Raw genomic sequence first — 13,438 nt, 5'->3', positions numbered from 1 at the left:
ATTACACACTTATGCACGGGTTCTCCAAATTATCCTAGATCACATGATATTGTCCCCAATCCATTGCAATATGATATTATATAGAGCAGAAACAACTTCCATAATGTCATCAAAAAATCTAAACCACTTGTTGTGTGTTATTAATTTATTGATTGAAGGAATGGAATGAGTGTAGAAAACACCACGTGAAAGACGGGTGTTATGAAGACGTATCAGGAAATAACTCGCCAATGTCACGTGGTGTTAGCTACTTATACACTGGCTGCTTTAATTTATTAGGCCAAGTCAGCATCATATCCCGCATCAACAAATCATCCTATAATTCCCACCATCTGTTGGCACTGACTACTACAGCACCCAGCCTGCTTTAGCGCTTAAAATAACTTCACCCTCTCAACAACAAATTGAAAGTTTCAGGCCAGCTGTGTTTGTAGTTTGCAGTGAGGAATTATCGCCAGTAGAATAGCGTGGTCTGTCTCTCTTTAATCACCACCTGAAACGTGGTCTCTAATTGGTTGCCCGCTGACAATCGCTTGGTCGGTGTATAATTATCTGTATTAAACAATGCAAACTGCAATTAAGGCAAATTCGGCATACATTCACAAATTTACTTTATTATTTACTCATACTGACAAATACTTGTTATTCTAGTGTTATTTAACAGATCATTGTTATCGTCACAAAATGCTCATTATACAGGAATACCATTTCCTAAAAAATAAAAAAAGTAACTACAATTATCATTTAATAAATATATATATTGTATTACAATAAACAAATAGTTGTACATAGCAGAGTTATTTCTAACATTTCTTGCTACGTTGTTTGTTGTCCGGTACTGCAAGTTTTTCTTATTCATAAGTGTTCGATTGCATGTTCTCAACACCGAATTATGTGTGAACTAACCTTCGTATTCACAAATGAAATATCCCAGGTCCATACAGTCAGCGGCAACCCATTTGTATCCAAGGGATGTTCTGGAGATCGTAACAAGGATTAGTGAACATTGTTTAACAATTTCATATTGTTTCTATTCAACGACAACAAAAACTACTAAGTTAATTATCCAAACCAATCTAATGAAAATTAACGGTCCTATTTAAAGAAGGACATTATTTAAATGCGTTAATCGTCTAACTACATACCGTTTACGTTTTTTCAATCAAGACCACCATTGATTTGTCCATGTTCTACAACTATCTTTTCTACAAAAAAATACACTTACTGTAGCCTAGAACAGTTTCCATTTGTTGCACTGACATCGTTATCCCAGTTAGTATATCTCATTGGTGTCCAGTCCGTGTAAACAAACTTCATTTGGGAAGGTTCTTTATAGCCACCAAACCACCAAAAATCTACGTGAAGTGAATAATAATATAATTAATATTTAACAGAATAGTAACATTGTGTCGGATTTCGTTTATGAATTAAATGCGGTCGGATTGATGGGAGTGTTTTGGTCGTTTTGAAGGTATCACCACGCATACTGCTCTAATCGCGAGTTTTAGGACACATTTTTGAGTGTTGACTATTTCTCATAAAATCACGTGTATACATTTGTTTGACAATTCAGTTGGTCATGGTATTATGTATTTGTTTGCATTTGTTCGACGCTCTGCTAGAGGAATATGTGACTTTTTGTTTGGTGCAAATACATTTTATAAGCGTTGCTTTGCGTCTCTAAGAACTAACTTCGAGTAACTGCATTGCAATATATAACGACGTGGAACGAGTTCATAAACCAAAGTATACTGAATAGAATCGAATAGAATGAGACAATTCGGTATAACACGTGACATAAATATCTGTTAAGTAGATGTATATTCAAAACAATTTCACTAACGCTTTATTTGTGTCGAGTAACGGTAAAATGATTGAATGATATTAATACACGTATTATTTGACGCTACTTTTTCTTGGTATCAAACTAAAATATGAAATAATATGTATAATCGGAAATTTATAAATGTATTCTGTATGTCACTTAGCAATAGTTTGCTGTTAGTGATTTCAGGTATCACTTTACATTATCATTTGAATGTTTGTTTAATTACCAGTTTCATCTGCACGCTTATACTGCACAATCAAATCAACCAAGTAATCGTGGTGATCTAGACTTCGTATGTTTGCTAAGTGAGCTTGATTATTCTCGCAGTGAATATTTGCATCATTCCACGTCTTTTTTTGATAGATGAGCTCAAATCTTCCATTCGCTGAAATAATAATGATAATAATAATAATAATAATAATAATAATAATAATAATAATAATAATAATAATAATAATAATAATAATAATAATAATAATAATAATAATAATAATAATAATAATAATGATAATAATTTACAGCCTTGACATTTCTGAACTGCAAACGCATATGCAGCTAAGGAGAATGGGGGCATATGCCTCAACTACTGCTTACTCATGGTGTACATCAATTAGCATAAACACATATCAGTTGCTTACCGACTGCCATGACAAACACTTCACATAGAGCCATTTGTTCGTAGTTGTATGCTTGTACGGTGACAAATCGACCAATTGTTCCGGCATTGCAGATGAAATTTAACTGAGCTTGGTTCGTCATTGATGGCGTAATAGTTGACCCGCACTGTTCAGAGTCATCAGTGTTCAAACTACTGCCTATAAACACTTTTCCGTTAGTTAATCGAAAACCTAGTAGTCAAGTAAGTGAATAAATACATGTATCGCATCCCTGTAAAAGTGTGTTTTCCTATTACGTAATTTATTATGTTCAATCCTCGGGGGCGGAGCTACGTTACAAGACGTTCCACGTTGCTAAGACGCGCACCACTGTAGCACGTATTTCTATAGGTTCTGCGCGAGATGTTGAGGGACGGAGAACGCCGGGAGAAGAGCCAGTGAAAATTCGAGAAAACAACAGAAACTCAACTTTGAAATAATCCTGAACAATCAAATTTATATACGTTACACACGCAAGGGTAATCTTGTTACACTGTTCAGGGGAATCTCAACAACCATCCCAAAGTACCGTTTCCTGAGAGTTTTCGACCTTTGTTTTCACCGTGATGGTTGTCATGCGGTGAAAATGCCCGGATGTCCGCCCCCCGAGAATAGAACACCCTTTTCCTATAATAAGCGTCCTCTAGCGACGGCATGCTTCTGTGACGTACTAGTTACGTAAATGGGTGAATGAAATGTTGTTCATAGAAATAACTGTGATTGGTTGGGTAATCATTTGTTATTTTGAACAACTAATATCTCAAAAAACTGTATTTATTATCGGCAGACGTTTAGAGATTGAAACACTATTGATGATGTAAACAGCATGAACAAAAACTTGTATATGTAATGACGAAATTGCCATAATTACTGCTTATACTGCCATCTTTTATGTAGCGTATATTTCAAAATCAATGTACTATGTAAGTAACTCCAATACAGTCTAACTGTAATGTCACATTTCACAGTTACGGTGACAAGAGTTATGGAGAAAACATTACAAAACAAGGTGGGATGGATAGGAGCGCCGAGTATTTCATTTACGTTGCCGAATGTGGATTTGCATGTAATAGCACAAAGGTGCATATGTGTCAACATACATTACCAAATGAATCACTGTCTAGTGACAGTTTTATAATAATGTATTAATTCTTACTCACCACAACAGTCTAGTCGGTTGTAGATTCTTACTTTTTGAATGCAATGTGGAAATGCCAGGTCAACACGCCACCATGGGAACATGTCTCCAAAACCAGCATGTGAGCAACTACTACTAAAATAATACGGGTTGGTGTTCCCATCAACGGCTCTTAGAGCAGGTCCATGGGTACTACTTTGCCGCACGAGCCTTCCAATAGCCACATTTTCTATAACACCACCTTAGATCCACATGATACATATGTATTATTTTCTATACGTAAGAATGTTATCAATTATTCGTCACACTATCATTTCGATTGTAGTTCTTTTTGCTTGTCAATATGTCTATTTGAGTTCACACCTAATAATTATTGAAAACTCAAATTATTTTGTGTTGTAACACATAAATTAAAGCGCGGTGGTCGTCGCGCAGCGCGTGTTCGAATTTCATGTAAATAAACAATATGTATTTTACACGCGTTATATACGTCGCTATGAGTCCCATATCGAACAGAACGCGGCGTGACGACCACCGCCCTTTAATGAAATCATACCACTATTACAATCACACGTATAACTGCTGTCTTCGTGTTGGTTGCAAGTGGCTCCATGGCATAGATCAGACTCGTTGCACCGACGTTCAACTAAAAATAATAAAATAAAATATAGTATTTGATGAAATATTTGTCATTCAAAATAATATTGCAGTTGAATGCAACACATGAGTTGCTGAACGAGAACGAAAACATATAATTTAGGCTTGTTAATCCACTACAAAAACAATTATAATCTACATATAAGTTTAGTCTCAAATCTCCAAGCTGGAATTTGCACCTGGCTTCGCGTTTTGCACCACTTGTCCACTGTTTTGCACCTAGTTTCGCGTTTTGCACTATTTTGCACCTAGTTTTGCGTTTTGCACTACTTTTCCACTATTTTGCACCTAGTTTCGCGTTTTGCACTATTTTGCACTTAGTTTTGCATTTTGCACTATTTTGCACCTAGTTTAGGGTTTTGCACTATTTTGCACCTAGTTTTGCGTTTTGCACCACTTGTCCACTGTTTTGCACCTAGTTTCGCGCTTTGCACTATTTTGCACCTAGTTTCGCGTTTTGCACTATTTTGCACCTAGTTTTGCGTTTTGCACCACTTGTCCACTGTTTTGCACCTTGTTTCGCATTTTGTACCTAGTTTTGCGTTTTGCACCACTTTTCCACTGTTTTGTACCTAGTTTCGCGTTTTGCACTATTTTGCACCTAGTTTCGCGTTTTGCACAATTTTGCACCTAGTTTTGCGTTTTGCACCACTTGTCCACTGTTTTGCACCTTGTTTCGCATTTTGTACCTAGTTTTGCGTTTTGCACCACTTTTCCACTGTTTTGCACCTAGTTTCGCGTTTTCCACTATTTTGTACCTAGTTTTGCGTTTTGCACTATTTTGCACCTAGTTTTGCGTTTTGCACCACTTGTCCACTGTTTTGCACCTAGTTTCGCGTTTGTACCACGTTGCACCACTTTTCCAATATTTTGTACCTTGTTTCGCGTTTTGCACCACTTTTCTACTACTTTGCGCCTAGTTTTGCGTTTTGCACCACGTTTCCACTATGTTGCACCTAGTTTTGCGTTTTGCACCACTTTTCCAGTACTTTGAACCTAGTTTTGCGTTTTGAACCACTTGTCCACAATTTTGCACCTAGTTCCGCGTGCTGCACCACTTGTCCACTGATTTGCACCTAGTTTCGCGTTTTGCATCACTTTGCACCTCTTTTCCAATTCTTTGCATCTAGTTTTGCGTTTTGCACCACCTTTCCACTACTTTGCACATAGTTTCGCGTTCTCAAAACTGCTCTTACCTGGGGCCATGATCTGAACTTCACAGAGGCTAATGTTATATCCCGGTATGGTCGACGAAATCTGAACATATCGACCAGTTATTCCACTCAGCTGACATCTAATACCAATTGTGTCGTGACCTACATCTGTCTGGTCTACACTTCCACATATTTGTTGTTCTGACATGTTGTACGTGGCGGCAGCAATTACCTGCGCACCAATAATCCATTCAGCTATAATAGTTAAGAATATTTATCATGATTATTTTACTTGACATTATTATAAATACATCACACAGCTAGCCACGTGGCACGCAAGATATATTATAGGCAACTGAATCTGCAAGGATGCAATTGGCTATGATTTAGGTGTTTTATGTTTGTCACCTGATTACATCATGTTTAAAATATTGGATCAAGTATAGCACTTACAGCAGCAGTCTTGCCTGTTAAAAATGACCACCTCGGCGATGCAGTGCATCTCCCCCAGATCGACTTTCCAATAACTCGGTGCATCATCCTCAATTTCCGTGTAGGAGCATGACATACCAGTTACCAAATCACTTTTGAGTATACCATCCACCGCTCTGTCAGCGTAGTTGGTGCCGACTGTACTTGACTGAATCGTCCATTTCTTCTCAGCTACGTTCATTATCGGAGGTCCTGTCAATAAAAACACATTTTGATAAATAGAAGCTGTTGTTTTACAACTTTCCGACTGGACGTGTAGTATTTGTATCTTTTCATAAACGCGAGAAAATGCGATACTTATAATGTTTACAGCAGAGCAACGTCACGCAGCGCCTGTTCTTATTTCACGTAAACAAATGTATTTCACACGCGTAGCGTACGTCGCTATGAGTCTTATATCGAACAGCACGCGCCGCCATTGACCTTCGCCCTTTAATATAGTAAGCTATTCTGCGTCTGTCAGTAAGCACTTAAATAATGCATACACGCGACATGCAAAAAAAAATAAACATTGAACGGAATCACATGTGCATATCGATCACCCAATATGATTGCTAATCATTTTACTAGTACTAGTACTCATCTTTGGTTATTGTACGAAGTTACTCGTGTCGATGAGGGGGGGGGGGAAATAAAAGGAGGTTACAATGGCACAAGAACAAAAACAACATCCATCATCTTAGTTAACAGAATACAAGGAGCTTCCCAATTTTATTACGCTTGCATACGAAGTGCAAAAAGTGGCCAATAAGTTAGATTAGGTCTTACACTATCACTGGAATTTACAGCATAACACGTATACCTACAAGTACTACGTAATAGTACATTAATTTCAAACTATAAAACATATAGCACCTACCAGCTGTGCAATTACAAGAGAATGTACCAATACCGTCGATACAAAGTCCACCATAGCAAGCACCTGGATAGCAGTCATCTATATCTGTGAAATAACAACGCAAATATTTGTTTATGAACTCTATGCGATTAACACTATGATAAACTCTCCACTGTCGACATCGTGAAATTCTTTCGTTTTTGATTATATTTATTAGTGTTATTGTCCATACATGGGTTGTTGTACACACTATATAGATTGTACATTCATTCAGCTTCTTTCAGTCAAAATTCACGTCTAATGAAATGCAAAAAGATAGAGAATGTAGCAAATTATTCCTTTTTTTGTAATATTCTTGTGAAATCGAACATTATTGGCGTGCTTATAGAATACATGTCGTAACGAATTATTCATAATATATCTCTGAATTTTCTTGTCACAATTAGCTGTTTTCAGAATTTCACAATGTCGAGAACGGAAAGACTTTATTGTAGTGTTATTGTGAAATGTTAAAAAGATCAACTACTTTTTCGTTTGAATGTGTCTACGTAGCAGATTATAAAGTCGTCGTGATAATATAGTGGTGCTAAATTATGCAAATTTATTCTATTACAAAATTGTATATTCTGCCTTGAGATACGATGCAGAACAAGAACCGTTATTTCATGTTAGGAATAAAGATATAAATTGGAGTCAATCGGGCTCAAAAGTAACATAATCGCCGCGTTAATAATCCCCTAAGGAGATCGCCGAATATCACCGATGGCATTTGTATAATTAATCCAACATATAATCCAATAACGGTCTGCTTATTGATGCACAGTTCATTTATTAAATTTCACCAGATAGGGAAAACAATTTATTCGTTTTCATAAAAAGATTCTCATAATAAACTTACTGATTTCGCAGTGAATGCCGGTAAATCCTAGTGTACACGTGCAAGTGTAATTTAACGGTATAAACGTGCACGTCCCTCCGTTCAGGCAAGGGTTTTCAAGAATACAAACATTGGCTGTTAAAGAAACAAATACACAATCCGTTAAACAATTGTGCTGGAGTCCAGTTCAAAGAACCAATTTAATTTACTTGTCGATTCATATGAAAAGAGGTGACAAACTCAAACATTCCCATTTTCTTACGTATTTCACAATGTATCCCTTCATATCCCGTTTGACAGTTACAGAGATAGCCGTTGATAAGGTCATCACACGTTCCGCCATTTTCACAAGGGTCAGACTCACATTCGTCAATTTCTGAAACGGGAAACAAAAATAAAATGGTCATTATTATTTCTACTGTGGATTGCTCGGCGATAAGCAAAATTGCCAAATAAAAATCTTATCGGAAAATATAACTTCACTCCGTCTAGCAATAATAAATGTTTAACCTTTAAGTCAAACGAATTTCAATTATCATTTATTACCGTTTTATCACGTGGGCGTTACGGAATTGTCAGTATAATGTGTTATATTTTTATGAACTCTTTCAAACTGAAAACGCTTAAAAGTAATACATACTGCATGCGTGTTATAAATTTAGCTTTCATGTCCTCTAGTACAAGTAAATGCCAATGCATTTCACAGTATAATATGTCCATCCTGGGTTGGCTTAAAATATGTGGCATATAATAATCACATTGTGGAATAATAAGTTGAACTTACTCTGCAATTACAGTCTTGCAATCTTCATGTAATTAAATATTTGAGTAAATTTATCCAGTTTAAAGTTAGGAACGAAAACTACTGGTGTTGGATAAAATGCCTTGCTTCAGCCAATAAGGTAATATTATACATATTATAATATCGTATTGTATTATCCCATATTTGGATTTTTGGAAATGGCTCATGCATGAATAACTTACCGATCTCGCAGTGAATTCCGGTGAATCCCGCTACGCAATAACACGTGTAAAGCTCAAAGGTTCCGCTACACGTTCCACCATTCAGACAAGTATCCGCTCCACATGGGGAAACAACTAAAATACAACGCAAAAACAAGACAAAAATATGTTGATATCAAGCCTATTTACCATATTATATACCTATTAGTATATCACAACACATAAGTCAAGATTTCAAACGACAATTTAGAGAAGCTTTAGGAGGCTTTTGCACTGCCCACTACGACCATATATTGGTGATCTGAATGGCAATTTTACAGACTGATATTGCGTTTACCTGGGACATCAGCCTGCACACTCGATTCTGGTTGCAGCAGCCACAAGCCAAGTAGAATACATACCGTTCCTATCACAGTAGTGGTCATAGAAATTTTAAATGCAACTATTCTCCGTTGTCGTTCTTGTATATATTCATCCTATACGGTAAACAAAGAACGTTTCATAATATTTTTAGCTCTTTATTATATGACATTCTTTTATCACGTCGGGTACATCGACAGATAGGTAATATCACAATCAGCTTTTCGACTGAGATAGTCCCGCAATGCAAATTTTAAATAGAGAATTGAAGATATCATCACAAAATGAATTATGTGAGCGGCCCATCTGAGAAAATGGTACATTTCAACGACTATATTGAAACAGGTGACAATAATGTACTGACCTTGGATTCAAAATGGTCAGTTCCTTGCACTGCGTTATCGCACATCGTAACTAGAAGACAAAACCACACACTTAGCTGTACTTATTATGGAGAAGAAAGTGAACGTGTAGGTGAACAGGTAAAAATAACACCATGGTTGCGAATGAATCGTTCTCAGATTTGTAAATAAATGTTAAATCCTGCCGAAAGCACATTTGAAAATAACACCCATATAGAATATGCAATAATTTGTAATTGTTACGATGACAAGAGTATCAGCTATGAAGAGAGCGCATCGAAAACGTGTACCTCGCACTCTATCTCTCCCCGGGGCACTCTATATTAAAACCTTACACCATGTGTATTCTTGCTAAAAAATAATAAGCCCCTAAGGCTGATAGAACATTGGCAAACCATACCCCTTATTGTGGAAGCAATGTAAATTTAGCATCCCCTGGAGCAGACATATTGAAGAAAAAACACTCCCTATTGCATACATATATTGAAAACATCCTACCCCCCAATTGCGAGCATTCTCTGTCGTTTTTTTTGCATTCAAGTGGGGTGTGATCAACTCAAACAAGCTACTTATGGTTGATGTGTAGGCAACTCCTGTTGGTGTCATTCGTTGTTTGATGAAGAAAGATGAGAAATATTGTCATGATTGCGTATATGATCATTTATTCGATAGTTTAATACACAATGTACACAACTTTGGCAGGATTATTATTCCATCATATACCAGTACGCATATGTTCAGCTCCGAGTGACTGGCATGAATACAGAGCAGAAAACCCAGTAAACTGAACTTAAGAAAGCAGGAGCTGAAAGACCCAGCCCTCTCACTCAGGAACGTTAGGGGTACCTAAGCTTGTGTTGGAAGTGGCGGGAAAGTCCCGGTGGGAAAGTTTGGGGCCTGGTCAGGACGAGGAAGTGGTTGTTGCAAGAGGAGGCCTACAGCAGGCGCAGCAACCCCGTGAGTTTATTCCTGTTAAAAAAACACCCCCCTCCCGCTAAATTTGGAATGCACATGGGGTAATAACGGCATATAGAGTGATCCCCCGGGATCTCTCCCCGTAATCGAGCTAGACGTTTCATTGCGCAGTGCACATTAGAGTAACAAGTCTATGCGGTTTCACAATCATCAAATATAATTTTAGATTGCAGGATACTTATTAAAGGATGGTAGAGTGAGTCAATTTTGACGGCCACTTAGAATGTTTTTCAAAAGGCCCCCTAGGTATGAATGGTTTTCAATTGTAGTGAGATTATCGTTAATGGGCTATGGTTGTTATCTGAAGATTAATGCCTTTGGATGTTATTATCTACGTCACTGGCATTATAAACTAATCACTACCGTGAGGTTGAATAGTATGGAATGGCTTAATGTGTATACTATTTTTCCGTGGTTGATTTTCACTAATTTTGATGAAGCGTATTTTAAAATATAGTTCATTTGAATCGGCACGGAGAAATAATGTCGAGTGTCAGTAGTTAAGGTTACATTATAGGGACGACCGTGAGGGCGCTGTTCATATTGGGATGCGATGACGTCATACGGGAATGGATGACGTCACAATGGGAGGCCGTGCATGGATGAGCATAAATAATGACGTCACAATGGGAATAGCGATCCATTTAAATTGTGCCAGGTAACATCCAACTTCATGAATATTCATGATCTAAATATATCCACGTGTTCTAAGAATGATCGGATGATATTCCTTCACATTGTTCACATGGATCGCTATGTGAGAATAACGATATTCCTACACATTGTTCACATAGATCGCTATGTGGGAATAACGATATTCCTACACGTTGTTCACATGGATCGCTATGCGAGAATAACGATATTCCTACACATTGTTCACATGGATCGCTATGTGGGAATAACGATATTCCTACACATTGTTCACATGGATCGCTATGTGGGAATAACGATATTCCTACACATTGTTCACATGGATCGCTATGTGGGAATAACGATATTCTTACACATTGTTCACATGGATCGCCATGTGAGAATAACGATATTCCTACACATTGTTCACATGGATCGCTATGTGGGAATAACGATATTCCTACACATTGTTCACATGGATCGCTATGTGGGAATAACGATATTCCTACACATTGTTCACATGGATCAGCTATGTGAGAATAACGATATTCCTACACATTGTTCACATGGATCGCTATGTGAGAATAACGATATTACTACACATTGTTCTGGCGATCAGCTATGTGAAAATAACGATATTCTTACACATTGTTCACATGGATCGCTATGTGAGAATAACGATATTCCTACACATTGTTCACATGGATCGCTATGTGGGAATAACGATATTCCTACACATTGTTCACATGGATCGCTATGTGGGAATAACGATATTCTTACACATTGTTCACATGGATCGCTATGTGGGAATAACGATATTCCTACACATTGTTCACATGGATCAGCTATGTGAGAATAACGATATTCCTTCACATTGTTCACATGGATCGCTATGTGAGAATAACGATATTCCTACACATTGTTCACATGGATCGCTATGTGTGAATAACGATATTCCTACACATTGTTCACATGGATCAGCTATGTGAGAATAACGATATTCCTACACATTGTTCACATGGATCGCTATGTGGGAATAACGATATTCCTACACGTTGTTCACGCGGATCAGCTATGTGAGAATGACGATATTCCTTCACATTGTTCACATGGATCGCTAACTGAGAATAACGATATTCCTACACGTTGTTCACATGGATCCCTATGTGAGAATAACGATATTCCTACACTTTGTTCACGCGAATCGCTATGCGAGAATGACGATATTCTACACGTTGTTCACGCGGATCGCTATGTGGGAATAACGATATTCCTACACATTGTTCACATGGATCGCTATGTGGGAATAACGATATTCCTACACTTTGTTCACATGGATCGCTATGTGTGAATAACGATATTCCTACACTTTGTTCACATGGATCGCTATGTGTGAATAACGATATTCCTACACTTTGTTCACATGGATCGCTATGTGTGAAATACGATATTCCTACACTTTGTTCACATGGATCGCTATGTGTGAATAACGATAATCATACACATTGTTCACATGGATCGCTATGTGTGAATAACGATATTCCTACACATTGTTCACATGGATCGCTATGTGGGAATAACGATATTCCTACACATTGTTACATGGATCGCTATGTGGGAATAACGATATTCCTACACATTGTTCACATGGATCCGCTAATGCGGGAATAACGATATTCCCACCGATTATTTACATACATCCGCTAAACAGTGAAGTGTCAAGTGTTATTCTGTATTATCTTACTTCCTGTGGCCAACACCATTCTCATAGTCACCACTGAGGGCAGGATCAGAGTGAAACTGTTAACAGCGACTAGTACTTTACGTGTGAGAAAAATTGATGTTTATTTGTAAGTTATGGAAGCACAGATAAGTCGCGTTTGAAATATGGACCATCAGGGCCTGACTACTTGTGAATATTTTATTAATTGTATAATGGCCTCCGGCCCATTACAATAAGATGTATGTAAACATTCCAAATGTTCATATTGGCCATATGCCCAGATTTCAGACCCATATGTAAGTACAGGTTGAATTAAGGTGTCAACAATCTTAAAATACAAGTCTGCTTTAAAACATTACATATTGCTTAGGTATCTTTTGATGGCAATTAATTTCTGTTTGGCCTTTTATAGCTAACTTTTCTGTGGTAATATTAAAACCAACCAAACCAAAACCAACCCAAGGTATTCGTATGAACTAACAATACTAATTTGCTTGTCCTCGAAATACCACTTTTCATATTTACTGTGATATCCCCCATTTCTGTATACTACAATTTTAGTTTTATTTAAGTTGATATTTATATCCCACTTGTTTGTAAACTCATACAATACATTTATTAATCTTTTCAAGCTCAATACAGAATTTGAAAATAAAGCAACGTCGTCAGCATACAATAATGAAAACAACTCTAACATGTCGTTCGTGATCAATTGTATTCCTCTATACCCATCATCCAACATGCTTTGTAGCTCATTAATGTAAAATGAGAATAAAATAGGGCTG

General features: G+C 37.2%; 1 protein-coding gene and 1 long non-coding RNA gene across 2 annotated transcripts; both read right to left on the bottom strand.

Annotated features, from left to right (window-relative positions):
* Positions 1 to 594: 594 nt before the first annotated feature.
* LOC146739008 (uncharacterized) lies at positions 595 to 2,135 on the bottom strand. Its single transcript, XR_014930591.1, has 4 exons — positions 2,055 to 2,135; positions 1,226 to 1,355; positions 907 to 977; positions 595 to 711 (listed from the first exon to the last, which is right to left on the bottom strand). It is a non-coding gene; the product is annotated as an uncharacterized LOC146739008 (long non-coding RNA).
* Positions 2,136 to 3,636: 1,501 nt separating this feature from the next.
* On the bottom strand, positions 3,637 to 9,372 carry LOC146739007 (uncharacterized). The gene is made up of 10 exons (XM_085504029.1): positions 9,328 to 9,372; positions 8,941 to 9,079; positions 8,625 to 8,738; positions 7,903 to 8,016; positions 7,662 to 7,775; positions 6,785 to 6,868; positions 5,887 to 6,117; positions 5,476 to 5,688; positions 4,179 to 4,268; positions 3,637 to 3,863 (listed from the first exon to the last, which is right to left on the bottom strand). Exons 1-10 carry the CDS (start codon positions 9,370 to 9,372, stop codon positions 3,637 to 3,639), a joined length of 1,371 nt encoding a protein of 456 aa, XP_085360155.1.
* Positions 9,373 to 13,438: the final 4,066 nt, after the last annotated feature.

This window comes from Saccoglossus kowalevskii, chromosome 9 (assembly GCF_978046115.1).
Source record: "Saccoglossus kowalevskii chromosome 9, keSacKowa6.1, whole genome shotgun sequence".
Classification (NCBI taxonomy): Eukaryota; Metazoa; Hemichordata; class Enteropneusta; family Harrimaniidae; genus Saccoglossus; species Saccoglossus kowalevskii.
This window is presented reverse-complemented; position numbering and strand designations above follow the sequence as displayed.

What these genes read in the sequence shown, in the direction of transcription:
- LOC146739007 (XM_085504029.1), bottom strand. Translation starts at nt 9,372, where the DNA reads ATGTGCGATAACGCAGTGCAAGGAACTGACCATTTTGAATCCAAG. An exon ending in AGTTCAGATCATGGCCCCAG is followed by an intron (nt 4,269 to 5,475) that starts GTAAGAGCAGTT and finishes TATTATTTTTAG; the next exon opens with TTGAACGTCGGTGCAACGAG. An exon ending in TACGTGTGATTGTAATAGTG is followed by an intron (nt 3,864 to 4,178) that starts GTATGATTTCAT and finishes TGTGGATCTAAG; the next exon opens with GTGGTGTTATAGAAAATGTG.